Below are 22,180 nucleotides of genomic sequence, written 5' to 3' on the forward strand. Positions count from 1 at the left end.
GTCTTCACTTTCTTCCTCCACTTATTCACAAACAAAAATGTCACCGCCCTTCTCACCGCCCTAGACACCATGGCCGCCTAGGGCACCATCTCCACTACCTTGACTTCCCTCAAGGGCCACCTGGTCAGCAAGACTTAATGAGAAGGTGGCGTCCATATCAACGTTGACCTCACCGTCTTCACTGGGCAAATCAGAGGCTCTAAATGTAGGGAATTCGAAGGTGGGCTAAACTCCAAATAAAAATGTTGGGAGAGAAGATCAAAGTCAAATGCAGTTGCCAAGTCAGAAAGGACTTGGCCCATCAAACCCTTGACGTCATCAAGGCTTGGAGAAGGTGTGCGTGTGGGTGAGCGATGGGGGGTAGAAAGAGAGAAGTACCTTGAGGTTAGTTAGACACAAGAGAGGTGTTGTCGTCTGTGCATGTAGCCCCTCTTTGCTATGGGAGAAGGTGTATCTGAAGTAGGCTAGCGGGAACGTTTCCTCAAAACCTTTGGAGTAGACTCTGAGGGAGACTTGGTAGGGAGAGATGGCGCCACGGCCTTGCTTTGGAAAAGGAAACCTTTGACCTTTGAGAGTCAGGCATCACCAAGAAACAGTCAATATTTGTAGGCATCATGAGATACTCAGTCCAAAGGTCATCTTCATGTTCACTCACCCAAGTGGCAACCATGTCGACACGAGATTGTTCCCATTTGGATAGGTGTTCCAAAGATGGCATTAGGCCTTTATCGTCAGGAATTTTACCCCAGGTGGCCCTAATCAGAAATTCTAGACGCATAGCCACTGAGTTGGGAAATTCCCAACCGGCCCCCGAGACCAAGAAAAACTTTCTCGTCCATTGTTTGGCATTTGAGTGACGACTTTCAAAACGAGTCAACCGTTGTTTCCTAATCCAAAAGCTACAAATGTTACCCGAAGAGCTTCTTAAAGAATAAAATGCCAAGAACTCTCAGGCAGTTAAATCTAGGTATTTTTCCTTAGCAGGTTCCAAAACGAAGCGAAACACAATACAAGAACAAAGAAGAACCTGCCACGCATGAGAATGAAGTTGCGTAGGGGCTAGCCTAAGAAGATCAAGAATGTTGCGTATTGGGCTACAAAAAGGAAATCTCAAACCGTGGGTTAGGGCATAGATAGGAAAGGCAACCTTATCGATGAACCCTTCTTCGTCGACGCATCTACGGTGAGGGAGTTCCAGGAGTATGGAGTCTGAGATACTATAGGTGTTGCGTAGATTCGACAAGTCTCTAGCAATGAGGGTGGAGTGACACTTGAAACCTTCGAAATATGGAACGTCTTTAGCGGAAGAAGATTCCAGGACAACAGGGGTTTGAGATGTATTTTGTTACGCCATGAGGGTAGCAAAGAAGCAGAGGGAAAAAGGAAAATGGGAAGATTGGGGTCGCAGGTAAAGAAGTTGAGACAATGGAGTTTCAAGAACGTAAAGAAGAAAGGAAGAAATTGGGAAAAAGATGAAGAATAAGAAAGAGTAGCAAAATGAAGGTAATAAATGTAAATCATCATTACCTGACTAAATGAAGTGATTGAGGAAAGTGGTGATGGTTACTGGGTAACGTACGCACGTTCCCCCAAGTTTAAAATTCCCGCCTCTTGATAAGCTGAAACAACGAGTAAAATAATAAATGGGCCAACGAGGTAGCCCATAGGTTGTCCCAAATCGCTAGCGGGGTGGTCTAGGGTCTCAAGCATCCTCAACTAAGTGAAGCAAGATATTTATAATTTCTTCATTATGAATTCCCCACGCTTAAATGCTAGAGGAATTAGCGAGATAATTGGAGCAGTTAATATTGGTCTGGCTCAAACTGGAGGCCCAAGGCCTATCACTCATAAAGGGCTCAAATGAGTCATTTGACTTAACAAACACCTAGCCAATGACCTATTAGGAGGGGATAAATCTCACGTTATGGATATAGACCACGTGTGATTAGGTAATTCCGATTCATTAGGGATAAATCTTATAATGGCTGAGCATAATACAAAATTAATCAGTTTACAGTACTCATCTTATATTCTTTATGCCTATATATATTAGCAATAGGTAACCTTTGATTTCGTTGATTTTATGCATTCTTAAATTATTACTTCTTGTTACTGACTTAAGCATCAGAGAGGTCACAGGCAGGCACACCGTCCCACCCACTCAACGATTTGCAGGTGAGCAATCACGACCTTTGGTGGGACATGTACTTTACAATTAAGTAATGATTAGATGAAAAAAAATTAAAATTTAAAATATATTTATATTTATAATATTTAAATATTGAGATAAGATGAAATGAACAAAAAGTATCTTGCCATCGGCCAAAGTTTGTAAAAACACGTTAGTTAGTCGCCCGTGCACTCAACAACAACCAAAAAGGGTGCGTTACACGTCAGCCTACCAGAGACAGCGCGTCTCGGCGTCGTGCCGGGAACGACGAGACAACCCCGGTGACCTGTAGCAAGTGAAGAAATTTTCATGGAAATTTGCGTGTTTACATTGTTTTTGTGATCTCGTGTTGCATTTTCCGAGCCAGAAAAATAAAAATAGAGGAGTCGGTTATTTCGTTTGAAATCACTCAACTGGCTATGGCCTGCACGACCAAGCTGCTTTTAAAACCTTTGCCTCTCACGTGAACTCGATAATTCCCTTGCTTCCTCTTCCGTATTTATATCGTTTTCAATCTGTCTATTCTAACTGGCCTTTCATCGACCTACATTGTTGGGTTTCTCTCAAAATCGTTTTTTTTTTCTTCCCACCACCACCCCCCCCCCCCCCCCCCCCCCCCCCCCAAAAAAAAGAAAATCTGGCCTTCTGTCTTATTTCTGCAAAGCCAGCCAAGTCTCCATTTACAGGTCCTTTTAACCAACCCTTTACTGAATTCTTACAAAAATTGTCTTTTACTCGGATAATGTTGTAGGTTTGGCATAGTGATACGAATTGCAATTGTCTTTTTTATTTTCGCTTTATACCATGAAAGTTTGAATTGTGTTCGAGTGTTTATCCTTTTTTTTTTTTATATTTCTTTTTGGTGTTAATAGTTATCGGGAAGTTTCACGCTAGATATATATCTTAGTACGTTGGAATGTTGTTACGTCAATTGACTTGCCTTTGTTCATCTTGCTGGTTATCATATCCGGCTAAAAAGAAGGTACTGCGTAAGAAATCTGATTTGTAAGTTGCAATGAGTTGAGAACCTCCAACTTCTTTGGTCGTGGATGATAGAAATGACAATTTTTTTATAGGTAATTCTGCAGAAGGAGATTGGAATTGCGAATTGGAAGTTCATACCATCTTCTGTAGTGAATTTCGGGTGTTTTCTGTTTTGTTGGTAATAACTTTTGGAGGCTGAAGAAGCTTAAGAACCGCCAGAAGAAGAATTAGCATGATCGGTACCAGGTACTGAAGAATTATTTTAATCTATGTAAACAGACGAAAATAAGTATAGCTATATATGATCCGTCTTAACATTGATGAAAAAGGTCCTTAGTTCTGGACGTGAAGATTCAAGGCACATCAGGTTTTTAGTTCTGTTTGATGGGTTAGTGCCTTACATTTTCATAAAAGCCCAGAACTTGTTCTGTAATCATTCGCTATTGTGGTTGCAGTAAATCACCAAGAAATGCACAAAGGGCTTCAGTTCACGCATTTGAAGTATGAATCGGGACACAGATTCATGATAAGTACCATTAATTGTTTAATTTCATGAGTCTATAGAAGCACTTATTCTTGGTGCTGTGTAAGACTACGATTATTTTTAAACTTAATCAACTATCCTAACTAACCCTACCCCCACCCCAAAATATAATTAAAGAGAGAAGTACTAATCGGCTGTCACTCTAGGATGGTGCAGTTTATGAACCCTAAGAACTTGAGTTCAAGATGAATCTTCCTTGTCTGTTTCTAACACAATCTCTGCTGATTCCCTCTGCGCTTCTGGTACAGATTTTTTTTTCTTAGATGGACACATGTGTCCGAAGCAGAGTCCTGACCAATCCCAAGGGTACACAGGCTCTTGGCAAGAAGTTTCTTGCAAATGCGCCACGGCTCCTATAAATTATTTGCACCCAAGGATTCAAATGTTAGACTTTTGGAGAGAGGATACGCCAAGACCAAAGCTCTTACCACTTGATCCAACCCCTAGCTAATTCTGCATGCGTGTGGTAAAAAGCATATTGTATTTATTTATTGTTATCAAATGTAAATTACTGCGTTTGGATGTTGAAATGAGTTGAGTAGAATTATGAATAATAGTATTTTGTGGGTCTCATTGAGATAGGTTTAACATTTTTAGCTTGAGATTTATTTAACTTTTTAGGTTGAAATGTATGAAATAGGTTGAGATGAATTTAGCTTTTTTTATTGGAAATTGAAAAAATAGTGGGTCCCATCAATGATTGGTTTAAGATGAATTGAGTTTGGTTCAACAACCAAACACAAAAGTTCACCTATAAGTTTAGAAAGGCAGAGCTGAATGCCAGTAAAAGTTTCCTGGAAGTAGTGAGTGGGTTATCACATTGCTGAGCTGAACATTTAGGCCTGGCTTTAGAGTCTAAGATGTTGAGATGTTGATGACTTGTAATATAGCTAATTCTGACTTGAAACTGGACTGGTTAAATGGATTCCAGTAAATGGTATTGTGAATGGCGAAAAAAGGTCCTCAATGATGAACTAATCATACGATTGGGCTTGTTTGGATACAGAAACCATCTCATCTCACCTTATCTCATCTCTTCTCATTTCATCATTACAATTTTTCTAAATTTTCACACAAAATATAATAAACAAGTCAACTTTTTCAAATCCCAAAACAATAATAATAATATGCATATATGAGATTGTGGCATATATTTTTTGGGGGAGAATTTAACTCTACATATAATTGAAGAAAAGTGATAATCAACTATTTCATCATCACTTGCCCTTTTTTTAAATCAGTTTTTTCTTCAAAGAAAATAAAATTTCAGCAGTGAAGATGAACTTCATGGCAATAATCCACAGTAATAAGGAGACATTTCATGCACCAGAAACAAACTTTGGAAAGTAAAATTAACAACCACATCTGTGTCGGCAGTTTTATTTACAGCATTTACCACTTTTGAATTTGAAGTGTGGTGATTAGAAGTTATAAATAAGACTTGGACGGTAAGATTTCCATATTGACTTGAGGCCGCCTCCACTTTGCTGGTGATTCCACGATCTTGTAGCTGTCCCTCTTTATGCAACTGAGCCATGCTTTCTTTTGGATCGAGTCATATCAAGGATGAAGTAATATTTGGAGTAGTATGTAGCATTTTATCAGGGACGAGTTAGTCTTGCCTGAATTATTCAAGGGAATATTTCTGCATGATTCTATTTTGTCTCCATCAATCAAGTTGTGGGGTGTTGGACAAAGATGTTGTGTTTCATTTGATTCTAGAAATGAGACATCACTTAATGGGGGAATTGACATTTACTGTCTTGGTGGAGTTGCCAATCATCTCTACCACACATAAGCCATGTGATATCTTAGATTATTGTTGTTTACAGCTTATATAGAGTATGGCATAAATGAACCTTAAACCTTGCGTCATCAGTTACCCATTAGACACAGATATTGGTGAAAAGTCCTACTATTGGAAAGTTGAATTACGGTCCACAAACTCTCATTTCTCAAACTTCTGCAACCACTAGACTTCATGTTTCATTTCATGGCAAATATAATATTTGGATCTTGATTGGAGGTGGTCTGGACCATTTAGAAAATTTTATTTTTGCTTATGCTCGGTACAGCAGATGGCCATCAATTTGAATATAGAATTTTGGTGATATGTGGGCCATTTCTGTTGAAGCTAGAGTATCATTCTGCCTAAACTTTGAAAGGTGACATGATTCACAGAGGCTTCCCTAAGATGAAATAACATTAGTTTTTCAATATTGTATATAAAGCATTACTTTTTTCTTATCTTCTTTAAAAAATGGAACTCTTTTTCATACCCAGAGGAGTGGGTATTTTGCTAATGGGATATTGTTGTTTACAATTATTGTAATTATCAGCTTTTTCTTTCTTCTTGTGGTTTTTCTCTCCTCATGTTCACTTGATGTTAATAATTTCCTCTAGACTTAGGCCGGCTCCCTCCCCACAGAAGAATAATGAATGAAGAAACTCCTAAGGAGATCCAAGCAGTTCATTGAAGTATGACCACCCCACCCCAGGACAATGATGGCATACCCAGGTTAATGAGAGATGAGTCTAGTTCTGTAGATGCCTCCATTGGTAATAGTCATGACTATATATAAATGCCATTTATTTTGTTTTTCCTTTATGTGTTCTTCCGCTTTTCCAGGCATTGACATGTAACAATTATATTTGAACTGTCATTTGAATAGAGCATCATATGGTCTTAAGTCTTTCCTTCCTTGAAAGTCTAATTAGATCACTTGCTCAGATTATATGGATGGAGAAGCATATTGATTGGTGACATAATGCTTATGTCATTTTCAGTGACTGTGTTTGACATTAAATTTCTGCAATTAATTACCATTTCAATTATTCTTTGGTGAGATGCTGACAAGTTCCTTTTGTTTCTCTTTTCCTGATTCCTGAGGCCATATTCTTCTCTTCTCATCTTCTTTCCCTGCTTTTGGATTCGTGAGATCTCATCTAATGGGTCCCTTAAAGAATAATAATTGATGAGGCAACTTTGTTTAAATGACTTTGGATTCACCGGACCTTCTCCTACTGACCTAAAAAATACCAGGGGCCATTTGGCATCATCCCAGAATCACCTTTACCTGTTATGGAATATATTAAAGTGAGAAAGTAGCTTCAAGTACAGCAGCTGGTTAAAGAGAAAGGTACTTCAATTACTCTTCCTTTCTTTTCTTGTTTTTCAAACATTCGGGCCACACACCATTAAAACTCATCAATAATTATATTCCTTTCTTTGAATGTGAACTATGAGCTTGCCACTAAGGAAAAATAGTTCAGGACAGAAGAAGCAGATGCTTGCTCAGGAAGCCCCCCCCCCCCCTATAGCATGAAACTGAGCCCACCCTCTTGTTGATCAAGAGAATAACCTTACAATTTATGTTTTGTCCGAGAAATGGTGATGGTAACAGTTTTGATCAAGGGACTTTGTCAATCTGTTATGTTTCTTGACAGTTTACTAACATGTGCATGACCGGTCAACCTATTTGGATAATTAATTGTGTAATAACATACCCAAATACCAGAAAACCATTTGTACTTGTCTTCTAGTTTTGTTCATTAATTAAAAGCGTGTCTCTCATCTAGTTTCCTGGTTAATTTCTCTTTGGTATCTAAAATTTCTGAGTTTTGAATCCTGGGAAATTGTTATCAATGCTGCAGACCAACTGAATGTTTGGTGCTGATATGGCAACACTTGAAGGATCAATCATTGGATTTTGATTCCAGTGATCAAACTCTTGAACGCAACCCAAGAAATCTGAGGATCGATCTGATGCAATTGCCTTTTTTACGATTTGTTGTTGGCCATTTGTGGCCTCCCTTTTTCTTTTCTTCTTTTCTTTTCTTTTCTACCTGAAAATTTCTTTTCTTCATTTCAGCTTGGATATGGATTACAGAATTAAAGCGAACACTCCCTTTGGAATATATTTCTTTATGGGACTTTTATGCGTAGTGTGACTGCTACTGATTTGCTTTCATATTTACAAGAAAAAGTTTGCAGCCCATAAATTATGTGGACCTTCTTTTTTTTTTCATTTCATTATGAATCTGCTTGTCCGAGTTAGAGAAAGAGCTTCAACGACCAAGGGATGTTGGTCCAATGTTAGAACAGGTTGTTAGTTACAATGCTAGAACTTATCACAATATCAGAAGTATCTCCAAGTCCAACTCTATTTTTTAATTCAATCATACAGTAAGTAGCTTGCAAGTAAAGTACGCAAATTTAGTAGCTTTAAAGTTTAATCAAATAGGAGTGTTACAGGGGTCGTTACAGCGTTCTTTGCAGTAAAAAATGTTTTTTTTTTTAATAATGTAATGAAAAATTCTATTTTTAAGTTGGTGTGTAGAGTATACCTTAACATAATTTAATTTAAAAGATAAATTTTAAATTCAAATATTATAAATTAAATCTTATTATTTAAGTGACGTGAATATAATATGAGAGATGAGCCGTCTAGGAATTGCACTTCCTTTGGGGGTATCAGTGCCTTGCGTTAAAGCCAAGTCTGGGAATGGGTGGTACTGTACTGACAGTCTGTATATAAAGCTGAGGGTTAAATCCAAGTCGAGCAATGAATGGAATCGTATTGACAGGCTGTATATAGAACTCAGGGGGCCAGAGATTCCCTCACCTGTTTTAGGATAATCATAGAAATACATGACTACTTTTTAGTTCAATTTTCAGAAAAGAAAAGAAAAATTGTGCTTGTGATAACGTGGGAGCATCACCTTCAAATTCAATAAGATGGTTGATTTGATTCTCTTTCGCTAGAGTACATATTTTGAAGAAAAAATAGAGCAAGTTTGGGTCCTAAAATCTAAGGTGAGATTCTTTGATTCCTCCATCCCTACTACGAACAAAAAGAATCAGCCAATCACACCATACTCTTCACAGGAAAGAAAATTAAAAAATTAAAAATTAAAAAAAAAAGGTGAAAGAAAATTAAAAAAAAAAAAAGAAAAAGAAATAACCCAATTGGTTTTCGCTTTCAGTCACCAAAAAGAAATATCCATTACAGCATCCCCATCAAATTTATTTTTTCTTTTGCTTCAAAGCTTCTCACAGTGCCAGGAAAGTTGCACCCATTATTCATCATGGTGGGGCTACCTAATTCAGTAGGGAATCAAGCACAAAGAGGAAGTGAGAGAGAGAGAGAGAGATTGGAAAACAGCAAGATAAAAACAAACCATACACTTTTTCCTCTTTTCTATCCTTTTAAGACTCAAATTAAACTGTGTTGCTTTCTCTGTTTTTGCTGCACCAGAGAGATTCTCTCCCCCTATTTCAAGTCAAAGAAAAAAGAAAAAAAAAATACTAAAAAATAAAAGTTGATATGAAATGAGAAATGGGAGAAAGGAAGAACCACAGCTCATGGCATATATTCCCCCAGCATAGCCCCACTTATGTTTCCAGATATGGAGTGAGAGAGAGAACATAGGACAGGCCAGCAACTCCAAATTATAAAGAGAACTATAGCTGCTACATATTGACACACAAGAGCTAATCAAAACCCATTTTTTATGTTTCAGCTTTCTTTCTGACTCTCATCTCATCCATAAAATAGAAACTGGCAATATGCAAAATCAGAACATGAATTTGGTTTTGTCCACTGATGCAAAGCCCAGGTTAAAATGGACTCCAGAACTTCATCAGAGATTTACGGAAGCAGTGGATCAACTTGGAGGGGCAGACAGTGAGTCTAGAAGCTTGTTTATCCGTTACAATATTCTGATTACACTCTTGCTTTCTAATATCTTTTATATGACCAGAGGCAACACCAAAGAGTCTGATGAGGGTGATGGGAATTCCTGGATTGACTTTGTACCACCTGAAGAGTCATTTACAGGTACTTTCCTTCACAATGATTCTATCAATCTTTGTTTCTCATATAACCAAAAGGGAAAGCTGAACTCTAAAACTGTATGTTCGTGTTTCTTGTTGCAGAAATATAGGCTGGGGAAAAGCCAGCTGTCAGAATCCTGCACTGACAATAAGGAAGAAGGTAACTGGAGTGCCTCCGATTAATCAATCATAGCCATTTATTTTCTTCTCATTTTGGTTTTCATCTTTCTTGTTATTGGTGCAGATCACAGAGAGATTAAGACCAACGATGGGCATTTGAGTAGGGACGTCAGTGATGCATCCAAAAACCAGATTAACGAGTAATAGTCAGAGATTGATCACATCGTTTGATAATTTGGATGGAAAATGATAATAACCCCCAAAAGCTCCTATTGATTTAGTGTTGTGTTTCTCAGAAACTTGCAGATTGCTCAGGCTCTCCAATTGCAAATGGAAGTACAAAGGAAGCTGCATGAGCAGATTGAGGTAGGACCAATAAACCAATTCCATTACAAGTATGTTAATTTCGAGTTTTATGTACCAACACATGCCGGTTATATTAGAATTCTGTTTCCAGGTACAGAGACATCTGCAGCTGAGAATTGAAGCCCAAGGGAAGTATTTACAATCGGTACTGAAGAAAGCTCAGGAAACACTTTCTGGGTATAATTCTTCTCCTCTGGGAGTAGAACTTGCAAAAGCTGAACTCTCCCAGTTAGTCTCAATGGTCAACACTGGCTGCCCGAGCTCTTCGGTCTCAGAATTAACAGAAACAGGAGATCTGAGTCTAAAAGACGTGGAGAGGAAACAAGTTAGAGGCACGATATGCTCCATGGAAAGCTCCTTGACATCATCCGAAAGCTCGGGGAGAAAGGAAGAGAAGAGACCGATGAAGGACAGTGGTGACCCCCAAATGTCTAATACAACTGCTCTGGAACTTTCGTTAATGGATCTTCACCCAGAAGACAAGCCAAGGAGCACTGATGCAAGCAATCAAGGAAGTGGGAGGAAGAGAAGCGCAAGTGCTATTTCTGATGGTATTTGCGCAGAACAACCAGTTTCAAAAAGATCACCAACGCTCAGAGACAAAAGTGGTAATCCACCGAGAAAATCTGGATTATTGGAGAAACTAGATCTCAACAGCCACTATCAGCATGATATTGAATCAGGTCCAAAAGCAATAGACTTGAACAGCAAGGGAATAGAATTATGCAACGGTTGGAATCTTGATAATACAGATCGGTTTTAGTCTACGCAGCAAACTTAATTCTTAGAGTTAATCCTTTGTTTATAGACTGTATATTGTTGCATGTAAGGACCCTCAAGAACTTTTGAAAGTATATTAAGTATATTCATATAAAAAGAAGGTATTATAATATATATTTTTGTGGATAGATCTCTGCCTCATAATTTTATCCAAAACTTGTAGAACTGTACGATACCCATTAATAGTTAAAGTTGTGAAATAATGAAAATTAATCAATCAAAACTAGACCAACATGTTTCCTGCCATCTTGGAATAAATAGAACTATTAAGGAAGCGCCGGCATTGGCATTTTGATCTTTAATTTGGTTACATGGACTTCGCTTGACTGGAGAGAGGGACTAACCCCTTTATAGAATATGCCGAAGTAACTCAACCTATCAAGAACCATAACTTAAGCTCTTTATCTTCCTCTAAAATTAAAACGGCATAAGTTAGAGAAAACTAAAAATATATGCCTTCGAAAACTATTCAATTAATGATCGGAAAGGTAGAAGGTTATTTAATATCATGGCAGAGAAGTCGACGTAAATAAATAGAAGCTAAGCTCCCTAAATGGTAGCAATTTCAAAAAATATATATATATATATATATATATATATATATATATAATGCAGATGACGTTTGTGGGAGTCAAAGCTACTAATGGCAGGGTTTCAAAAATGGACTCAAGCTTAGGTTTTGGGTGATTATTGTAAGTAAAGTTCTTAAAGAATGTTAGTTGTATACCTTTTCTGTTGCTGCGCCTGCATGTCTCATCTCTCTAACCTAATCTGTTAATCAGTGCGAACACTAGCCAGTACAGTTCTTGAATTCTTTTTCCTACACTTGTCAAACAGACAGTGAAGTAGGGTATATTTAGGTATGATATTATACCATAAATCCCAAGTAAAAAGCTAAGATGTGGTTGTAAATCATCATGGCAGAAACATCATAAGTTATCCAACTAACAAAAACAGAATCATTGTCCAAACCATGCGTATGCTTTAATATGACTGAACATAAGGATCTACAATAAATTTATGCCTTAGCACTAAGAGACTGAGTAATTATGCTGCCTGCGCACAAGGCCAATATATACTGCCCTCTGATCCAGGGACGTGGAGACACAAAACATGGAGCTTTCACGAACAACTCATGGCCACGGACTTCTCATAGCATCTGTGTTCTTACTATTTAACTTGTCCGTAGCTTCTTCACCGCCTCAAGGTATGAACTCCCGACGATTGTTTTCTTGATTTTTCAATTCATACAGGTTGACTGAGTGGAGTTTGATCTCATTCTTCATCTCTGTAGAAAAAGGACTCCCCTACATGACTTCAGATGTCAAAGAAGTGTCAGGCAAACATTTTGATTACATTGTTGTTGGGGGAGGCACCGCTGGCTGCTCCCTAGCTGCGACCTTATCCGAGAGATTCTCCGTGCTATTGGTGGAACGAGGTGGCTCACCCTATGGAAATCCGTTGGTACTGGATAAGAAGTACTACGGGTTGGCGTTGATCCAAACCGATGAGTACACATCGGTAGCGCAAAGCTTCATCTCCAAGGATGGGATTATGAATCACAGAGGAAGAGTTCTTGGAGGATCATCGGCTATAAATTTTGGGTTTTATAGTAGAGCAAGTGAGAATTTTATCGAAAAAGTGGGGTTGGATAAGGAACTAGTAAGACAAGCTTATGAATGGGTGGAATCTAGAATTGTATTTAAACCTGAGTTGACCATGTGGCAGATTGTTGCTGAGTTTGGCCTTCTTGAAGCAGGAATTCTACCTTACAATGGTTTTAGTTTGGAACATATCGAAGGAACAAAGGTGGGTGCGACCGTCTTTGATCAATTTGGAACAAGACACACCTCAGCTGATCTTCTGAAGTCAGGAAATCCCGAAAATATAACAGTTCTTTTGAATGCAACTGTAAAGAATGTCATCTTCCATAATGGTAAGCAAGAGAGTTTATTATAAATAGTTCTTAGTAATAGGGTGCGTAAGATATCTTTATTCATCTTTTGGATTGAGTAGCAAATTTAGCTTGCATTCTATCATAGAATTATCCCATTCTATAACCTCACTTTTTTCAAATGATGTAGAAAATAGGAACGAAACCAGAGCATATGGTATAAGGTTCATCGAGAGTAACGGCTGTACTGATCAAGCCCACGAAGCTTATATCAAACAAAATAATGATTCCAGTTCATGGGGAGATGTAATATTATCAGCAGGGGCTTTAGGCAGCCCCCAAATTTTATTACTAAGTGGGATTGGACCTAATGAACACCTGAGGAACTTTAGCATCCCACTTGTGCTGGACTTGAAAGGGGTCGGATGGGCAATGAAAGACAACCCTGGCATCGCCCTCTTGGTGGACAATAAGCCACAAAAGAGGCTACCAGACACCCCCCAAGTTGCAGGTATAGCAGATGACTTTAACATCATAGTTGAAGCAGGAATCATACCTGTAAGTTTGAATGCAACGAGAATGACAGTTGCTGCCAAAGTGGCATTCCCAGAATCAAAAGGTAAGCTCGAATTAAATGGAACAGACCCCAGGAGAAACCCTTCAGTTCAATTCAACTATCTAGCGAAGGAAAAGGACTTGGAGGAATGTGTAAAGATGAGCAAACTGCTTGAGCGAGTTGCTGGGTCTCACTCAATCGCCGCGTTCCTGGAGAAGGAGAACAAAAATAACCTCATGTCTAGTGAGGAGGAGCTGAGAAAATCTTGCAAGAAAAATGTGAGGACCTTTTATCACTTTCATGGCGGTTGTACAGTTGGGTCGGTTGTGGACAAGGATTACAGGGTTTATGGGGTCCAGGGATTGAGAGTAGTGGACGGCTCAACATTCCTGGAATCGCCAGGAACAAATCCAATGGCCACACTCTTAATGCTAGGAAGATACCAAGGGATCAGGATTCTCAAAGAAAGAGAAGATGCTTGTGCATTTAGTACCCAGAAAAACAGATAGGATCTCTGAAGGGCTCCTAGTTTGTATCAGATGACTGAGAACTCAAAAGTATATATCCAATGATTAAAAAAAAAATCAGTTCATAGAATGAATCAACAACTTCATAGATTCCTGTCGCATCTAGCTGGGGCTTAACCATTTGACAAATATGCCATTTAAAGTTTAAGATATGTTTGATCATGGGTGCTGCTGTTGTTCTTACAATTGCAGTTTTAATTACAAAAAAATACAAGAAAATAAAATGGAAATCCTATATTTCTCCAAGGAAAACACAATCAAGCTCTAATTTTTTCACATGTACACGTTGTTTCCCCAAAAGAAACGGAGGAAAAAAAAAAAAAAAAGGAAAAGAAAGCCTTATAGAATTTCACAAAATTTGTCTAAACCTCCGTTCCATGATCAGGTCTAGAACTCGAGGAAGAATCGTCGGAATCAGTAGTGGTCGGAGAATGAGTGGAATCCCCACTTCTCCTACCACTATTCAAAGAGAAACTGATCCAAATCTCCCTCTCGATCCTCCTCCTGCTTTCTCTCCCTTCCTCGTCCCTCTTCTTCCCCACCTCCTCCTCCTCCTCAACAGGCATCTTATACCTGCAAACAGGGCAAGACCCATGGATCCCCAGCCACCTCTCTATGCAATTCCCGTGGAATCTATGGTTACAGGGCATTTCTTTTGCCACTCCACCAACCTCCCACTCGTCCAAGCATATCGCACACTCCCCAACATCTTCACCAACCTCCACGTTCGGCATGGCCTCTATGGAAGCCTTCGAGGCCGGTGGCTGTGCATCCTTGACAACCGCTTCGCGCAGCAGGTTCTCCAAGCTCGTAGATCCTTCAATCACCACCATGCCTTGCGTAAAGGGGTTAACGAGGATGAATCTGTCGCGCGGAGTTGTGGGTGCATCGTCAGATTCTTGATCCGGGAGCTCCTGCGCTTGTGAGTCTCTTACTGGGCTGGTGAATCCCAGGATCAAGGGTATAAACAAAGAGTGGTCTCGGCTCCTCACGAGCCTATCGAACACGGAAGAAACATCCAACACCTCGGGCTCAGAAGCCATGGGATTAAGAACACAACCACAACCCAAAAACACCAAAATACAGAGTCAAGATTTCGAAGAGCGTGAGAGGGAGACTTGGATAAGCAGAAGCTGCTGAATAATGGAGATGAAAAGAGGTGGAATTGGGAATATAAAAAGTTAGGGGAGGAGGTGGGCGACCACAGGAACCGGAAGGTTGTGGAATGATCTGGAACTTGTTAGCACTGAAGAGAAGTTAGGGGAGGAGGCGAGCCTTCTTTTGGAAGTAAAATTTATTTTAATTCGTCTCAATTTATTATTATAATTTTTTTAAATTTTAATATAAAATATAATAAATAATTTAATTTTTTTAAATATTAAAATAATAATAATATTAAAATATAATATTTTAATAATATTTTATTATCTCAGTTCAATTCAGTTCAATTTAATATTTAAATACAGTCTCGTTCATTATTATATTCGAAGCTTTTTGTTTTGAAAAGTTCTACCAACCTCTAATTATTCACACAATTTTTACGTATCACATTTTTTTAATTTCTTTTTTATTTATTTAAAAATTTAATAAATATGATGAGCGAAGGTGGAGGAAGTTACGTAGCATTGCTCGTTTGTTTTATGTTAATCTTGTAAGAAATCCTTTTAGGTGGGGAAGAGTCGAAGACTAGATATTAAGGGAGGCTATCATGTACTGACGGGCGTATTGTAGTATCCGTTGACGCCTTTTGGAATCCAGAACGATGTCACGATGATAGTCTTATTTTCCGCTGAATCGCTTTCTCAAAATATATTCTATAATTATAATTATTTATATAGATATAGTTTTAAAATGAATACTACTTTTTTATTTTATATCTTTCATTTCAATCGTGTTCTTATAACACGTTTCATATAATTATTTATATTAAAAAAAATGCTATAGCCAAATTTTATAATATAACGTATCATATCAAACTATATTAGTTTATGAATTAATTTCTATAAAATTTCTTTATAATTAAAATATTTCTCTTTTATCAATATAATTACTTAAAAATGTGTCATGTTACAAATGTGGTAGAAGTTGATAAAATGAAAAAGTGTATTATTTTTATATTAATTGATATGACCACCTATAATAGAATATAAGTATCACATATACGCTGGAGGGGATAAAATATTGAAAAACTCTACTTGCACTCGGGGTTGAGAACCCCCCGCGTACACGTCCATCCACATGTAAAAATGAAACGCATCGTTTCGTTGAATTCATTTAGGTTGGAACGCAGCAAGCTTCGAAAACCCATGGAGATTGATTTCATCTTCTTCTTCTTGTACCCCACAGAGAACCACGAAGATCAGGTACCTCTCATCTTCTTCTTCCCATCTTCATTTTTTTTTTTATGCATCTTCTTCTCATCTGAAACCCATGGAACATATTCGGCTTTTTGGAGCAAGCTTCCCCACAGACGACCACGAAGACGAAACGCGAAGACAAGTTCTTCTCATCTACTAGTTCACACCTTCTTCTTATCTTCTAAAATCTTCTTCGTGCTCCATTTCTTTGCATGCCCTAAACTGAAGAAGAAATCTACCATTTTATGTTCTAGCTAACATATGTAGAACAAGATGAGAAGGAGATGGAGAATGTTTGATTATTGGTTTGTTTGATGGGAACAGAGTGATGCGAGGGATTCATGATCATGGTCACCACCCTGTTCATTATTCATAATGGAATTTGCCCACCAACTATTTGGGAAAAGTAAAAAATATTGAATATTTTGTTTTGCTGCAGATCAGAAAAACCTAGAAAGATGCAAAAATTGTATGCTCTACTACCTTTCCTTTTTTGGGGCCATGGCTTTCAAATGGGGAACTTGATACTCGTTGCTCAGATGGCCAAGAATGAAGACAAGTTGTTGCAGGTACGTTTCTTCTGAGATGCAATATCAGGAATGAGTTTGCCGCTAGGTGAGATGAGTTTGCGTGAGTTTTTGAAATCTATTTGTTTTTTTTTTTTTTTAATATAGGCTGATGTGGCATTAACCACGTCAGTCGATTCCCCAAAAGGTACCCCCGGCGGGTACCTATAGCAGTTCTGTAAAATATTCAAGGCCCACATCCGAAACCCAACCCAAGGTAAAAGATCTCGTGATCTCATTAGAAAGAAGCAATAGAGAAGATGAGAAAAGACAAAAAGCTAAGGAATAAAAATAGTATCAGGAGGAAAAATTAAAATGTGACGTAAAGAATAGAAGAAGAGATATAAAGCAAGAAATGAGCAAAAAATAAATAGGGCTTCCTCAGACAATTTTGGGGAGACTGGACTACTCCATCAACTTCTTCAACCTCACAACAAGGACTGTAGTGACAAGATCTCTACTAGAAGATAGAGCTCCAATCTTCATTGTACAGTAAAGATGAGAGACCATTAGAGATTGTAAAATAATCACATTATAGTAGATTCTCTCCTTCTCAAAACTCTTGTGGATGTAGGCATTATACTAAATCACACAAATCTGTGCGTTCTCGTCTTTTTATTTTCTCTGCATTTATATATTGCTAACTACTATGAATGTATGTGCAGACAATGTATAGCCGCACCGAACAACCGTTGGGGGCACCACACAACACCGATTGAGGCTCGATTAGTCTCAATGAATCAAGAATGACTATTTCTTTCCTTCATTTTGGCCTGTTGTACTATTTTTAGGCGTTAACATATGTGCTATGGATATATCTACCAATTATTCATTGTTGTCTAGATTTTAACATTACAATTGTAAGCATATAAATATATAACATAAAAACTTATAATATTTATTTATTTAAAAAGAATATTACAATAAATTGTTTTGATTATATTTATTTATTTAAAACGACTATTACTATAAATTGTTTTGATTACTTGACTTATAATTATAATTATTTTTTAAAACACTATAATAAGAAGTTCTATATTCATTTTAGGCCTTAGGGTTCCTATAAAAGTTTCAAAATTTAAGTTTCTAACATCTCGTTTGTATATTGAGTTAATTTGAGATGAGTTAAATTCTTTTATGAATAGTAATGAGTTGATATGGTAGAGTGAGTTTTGTGAGATTTATCTAAGATGAGTTTAAATGTGTTTAAATATATTTATGGAAAGTTAGATCTCGCGTGAAAAAAGTATTGAATTGAAAAAATTTATAGATCCTACGTGTAAAGAGATTTTGAATTGAGATGAATTTAATAATTTAAAAATTAAATATTTAAATGTTAAATTTAATTTAAAATTAAATTAAATTGAGTTAAATCAAAATTCAGACGTGGCCTAACCATTAACTTACAAATACTCAACCATCTGTACTAGTTATAGTTGACTTTTGAGGCGCACTCTCTTTTTATAATTTATTTTACAGCAGATTGTTTTATTAATATTTTAATAATCTTATGAAAGAAAAAAAAAAAACCATAACAATTTTTGATAAGGATACAAATAATCAACTCTTACAAATATTTTTTATAATAGGTTTTGCTACTTTTTACAAATTTCCACATTTCCGTTAAAAACATATCTAAAATAAAATAAAATCAATTTCACAAAATAAAAAAATGAATAACTTATCTGAAAAAACTTTCCCACTAAAATCTGGAATTTAGAAAATAAATATTCCAAACTTATCATATAAAGACGTCACATACAAGGTTTTATTGTTTCAAGTGATATGATTCATCTTGGTGTTTTTATTCGTGGCTTTCATCATTGCGTTTAATACATTATCTTTTTATTTGTTAACAACCGTTATCTTTTACTCAATGGGATTGAACTGTAAAGTAAATTGGGGTCCCTTTCATAACAATGATAATAATAAATAAATAAAGAAATAAAGACTCTTTTGAATCATAAAAATGTTAAATATGGTAAAAAATTTCAGATTTTGTCTTTTATTTCAAGTTATTTCAAGTAGTAATGAGTTGATGACGGCATTGGGGAATTTCAGATTAGAATGCTGTAGCAAATGGAAATTTAGTTGGGAATGGTGGGTTAGTAGACGCCAACCCTTATATTCTTATAGTATTATAAAATTTCATCTCTTTAAAATTACTTCTATATACACTAATATTTAAGAATATATTCATTTCCGTATTTTAAAACTGAAAATTTTCATAATTTATATTCTCATCTTATTTTTATTCTAGATGACATAGCCCATCAATTTTTGAATTTTTCTTTTAAAAGTATAAAAAATAATTCAATGGTGTTGAAAAGTAATACATTTTATATAATACGATGAAAGTGCGATAGGAGTATAGCTTCTACCATTACTCTTCTAAAACTAGAGTTATTCTATTCTCTTCCAAATCAAATTATGTTATGTATAAACACTTTTACTAGATTTGTTATTTACTCTAACTTAAAAACAGAATTTTTCCTAAAACTATATACTCTTTAATTTTAATTCTATTGCATTTTCGTGTCATTATTGAAAGGATAAAATTTTCCCCTAAATTGGGTTGGAGGAAGTTTTACCCGATGTATTTTAAAAAAAAAAAAATAACATATTCATTGAGCATGTGAGAAGCATATGTTTTTTTTAATGAATGAATACATAAAAGTTTTTAAATTAAATTTTTTAAAAATATGTACGTGTTACATAGTCAATGAATACTTATCGTATTAATAGACTGATTTGGAATGATTTTCTACAATCTAATTGAAAAGAAAACTTTGTCCAATGTCCACCACCAAAATAATCTATTCAAAACGTGAAGAATTATGAGGAACAAATAGAAATGAAATTTTGACAATATGGTGATTCTCGTGAAGGTCTTTGTCCTACAAGTTGGTGATAGATAAAGAGAATTGAGTGAGTACAATTGTGCACCAATGACCCATATTTATAAGTCATCATGCACCGGTTGGTAAATGGTACAACCATTGGTAACTCAATGGTTGACAAATGACACAATTTTAAGAAGTTTTATAACCTTTTGACTAAATCAAAATATTATGTCTTTTGACACTTCCTTAACCATCACCCCCCATAGGAACCATCACCATGAAGAGAGTGTTATTCTAAGGGGTACACCATTTGGTAATCACACTCCTTATAATTATATCTCTCACTTGATCACACAAAATGGTGATGATCCAGTTGAGTATTTTACCTCAGTACCAATATAAGTTTTTCATTACTCAACTCTCATCTGCATATTTTTGTAAATCGACGTTAGAGCATGACAAGTCTTTATGTGCACACGCTTTTATCATTACCTTATCTAACAACACCTTTTACCATATGTGCTCCTACTGATCACATATTATGTGTGACTTCATTTCACTAAAAACTTAATGAATGACATTAATTCTCCGTGACTAGATCAATAATAGATATCTCTATCACAATTGACGACTTCAGCCAAATACATAACACATGTGTCGACATGTGCTGAATTTTTATTAAGTACTTACCCTAAGGTCATTCCTGAGATTTTCCTTAATTACCTTATCAGTAACTTTACAAATGATGAAAATTTTCATTTGGATATTACCATAACTCCAATTTCTGGGCGTCTCTAAAATTTTCTGAGTTATGCATGTCAACCATGAGGCTGCTTCGCTTAGGTTTCTCTCAACCCCATTCTAGTCACATTTACTCTGAATTTCTCTAAAGATAATCATTTTATCATCGGATCTGCTACCATATCGGTCGAGAAAATAAAATTAACCTTTACCTCACATCTTTCCACTATATCTAAAATATAGTGATAATGCATATCGATGTGTTTTTCCTTAGAACTCTATGTTCCACTTTTTATCAATGAGATGACAGACTGATTATTACAATACACATTGATTGGTTTTATGGATGTACCCAAATTTAAGTTTTCAATAAAGCATTTCATCTACACCACATTACTCATTGCAGTACTACAAGTAATATATTCTGCTTCCATAGTAGATTTAGCAACATAGCCTTGTTTCTTACTTAACTAAGAAACTATTATTCCAGCAAATAGAAATATATATTTAGTCGTAGATTTTCTATAATCTACATTACTTCTAAAATCAGTATCATTATAGTCAATTAATTCTATATCACTGTTCTTGGAGGGCTTAATAAAAAGGATTTGATTTATTTGTTAAAGAAGTCCCTTGAAAAAGATAATTCTGATGAACCTAATAACAAGTCGGAAGCCTCATCCGAAACTTTAGTTGCTGACCCATATAACAATATATTTGAACATGATTCAAAAGATACCCCAAGGTTATTTGAAGATGAATGATCAGTCAGCACAAGTCGACAAGAACTATTGAAGGCTACAATCCTAAAGACTGATTGGTCTCCTTACTTGATTCAACATTGGCAGAAGACAGACTACCGTCCTCCCAAGACTGATTAGTCTCCAACTGCCACATTCCTGCTACTTTTAATGCTTAGAGATGACTCTCCCGCAATTTACGATGAGAAAGTCATCCCCTACAAAAGCATTCTTGTCTCTAAGTGAATATATAATAAAAGTAAAAATACTATTCACTATTCATTTTATTGCTTTAATAATTGTAATTGGTACCCCATTCATCTATAAAATGGGAATCTTGTTTCAGAAGAATGCATCACTTTTTGTTTAGGATTAATTTTCTTCGGAATACATTCTTCTCTTCTTTCCTTTCTCAAAAAATCCTTACGCCTTTTGAGTTTTCCTTGTAAGTTATTTCACCATGAATAAATATCCTTACTCTTCCTAAGTGTTTTCAATTTATTTTCATTATTACGAGTTCCAGTTATCTGGTCCTGCATTACTTTCACTATCTTTTGAGCCATCCTGCTTTCATATTGAGTTATCTGATCCTGCTTTCATCCACTTGCCTGTTTAATAGAAAATCAAAGATTTTCTAGTAAAATGTTACAAATTTTTTAACCAAACTCTCCATGTTAACCAACCATTGCCAACTATTGAGTTACTAATGATTGTGCCATTTACCAACTGGTTCATGATAGCCTATAAATAGGGATCATTGGTGCACAATTGCACTTACTCAATTCCCTTTGTCCATCACTAACTTATGGGACAAATATCCTCACGGGTGTGTGACCATATTGCTAAAATTTCGTTTCTCTTTGTTCTTCATAATTCTACAGTGGTATCAAGAGCATGTCATGTCAGAGAGAATTTTTTCGCGCATTGAGAAGGTGATAAATAGACAAGTGTTTAGTTTGACAACCACACTTACATATTATAATCAACTTATGAGGCTTTCAAATCCAAGAAAGAAACTCTTTCAAATCATAGTAGGAGGTCTAGAGTATATTGAGAATCTTCAAAATCTTGTTAATTGTTATTATGTTGAAGACAATTATTGGAATATTTTTACACAAAAAAATAGTGCATTTTCTAATTTTTCAAAACGAACTTA

At 36.2% G+C, this 22,180-nt stretch overlaps 3 protein-coding genes and 1 long non-coding RNA gene across 5 annotated transcripts; 3 read left to right on the forward strand and 1 right to left on the reverse strand.

The window, feature by feature from the left end:
- Positions 1 to 2,793: 2,793 nt before the first annotated feature.
- On the forward strand, positions 2,794 to 7,637 carry LOC121254695. Of its 2 annotated transcripts, XR_005938694.1 has the most exons (6): positions 2,794 to 2,856; positions 3,043 to 3,152; positions 3,247 to 3,400; positions 3,962 to 4,164; positions 6,102 to 6,838; positions 7,353 to 7,637. It is a non-coding gene; the product is annotated as an uncharacterized LOC121254695 (long non-coding RNA). The 2 variants fall into 2 exon arrangements; XR_005938693.1 differs by lacking the exon at positions 2,794 to 2,856 and having other exon boundaries at positions 2,863 to 3,152.
- Positions 7,638 to 9,032: 1,395 nt separating this feature from the next.
- On the forward strand, positions 9,033 to 10,926 carry LOC121254697 (myb family transcription factor PHL8-like). Its single transcript, XM_041154829.1, has 6 exons — positions 9,033 to 9,385; positions 9,462 to 9,538; positions 9,637 to 9,694; positions 9,779 to 9,854; positions 9,951 to 10,020; positions 10,112 to 10,926. The coding sequence occupies exons 1-6, from the start codon at positions 9,268 to 9,270 to the stop codon at positions 10,781 to 10,783; spliced, it is 1,071 nt and encodes a 356-aa protein (XP_041010763.1). The 5' UTR covers positions 9,033 to 9,267; the 3' UTR covers positions 10,784 to 10,926.
- A 940-nt stretch (positions 10,927 to 11,866) lies between these two features.
- Positions 11,867 to 13,823, forward strand: LOC121254696 ((R)-mandelonitrile lyase-like). Its single transcript, XM_041154828.1, has 3 exons — positions 11,867 to 12,007; positions 12,095 to 12,736; positions 12,885 to 13,823. The coding sequence occupies exons 1-3, from the start codon at positions 11,914 to 11,916 to the stop codon at positions 13,757 to 13,759; spliced, it is 1,611 nt and encodes a 536-aa protein (XP_041010762.1). The 5' UTR covers positions 11,867 to 11,913; the 3' UTR covers positions 13,760 to 13,823.
- Positions 13,824 to 13,990: 167 nt separating this feature from the next.
- On the reverse strand, positions 13,991 to 15,029 carry LOC121254698 (E3 ubiquitin-protein ligase MPSR1-like). The gene has a single exon (XM_041154830.1). The coding sequence runs from the start codon at positions 14,818 to 14,820 to the stop codon at positions 14,140 to 14,142; it is 681 nt and encodes a 226-aa protein (XP_041010764.1). The 5' UTR covers positions 14,821 to 15,029; the 3' UTR covers positions 13,991 to 14,139.
- Between the last annotated feature and the right edge of the window lie 7,151 nt (positions 15,030 to 22,180).

Source organism: Juglans microcarpa x Juglans regia, chromosome 3D, assembly GCF_004785595.1.
Source record: "Juglans microcarpa x Juglans regia isolate MS1-56 chromosome 3D, Jm3101_v1.0, whole genome shotgun sequence".
Taxonomy (NCBI): domain Eukaryota; kingdom Viridiplantae; phylum Streptophyta; class Magnoliopsida; order Fagales; family Juglandaceae; genus Juglans; species Juglans microcarpa x Juglans regia.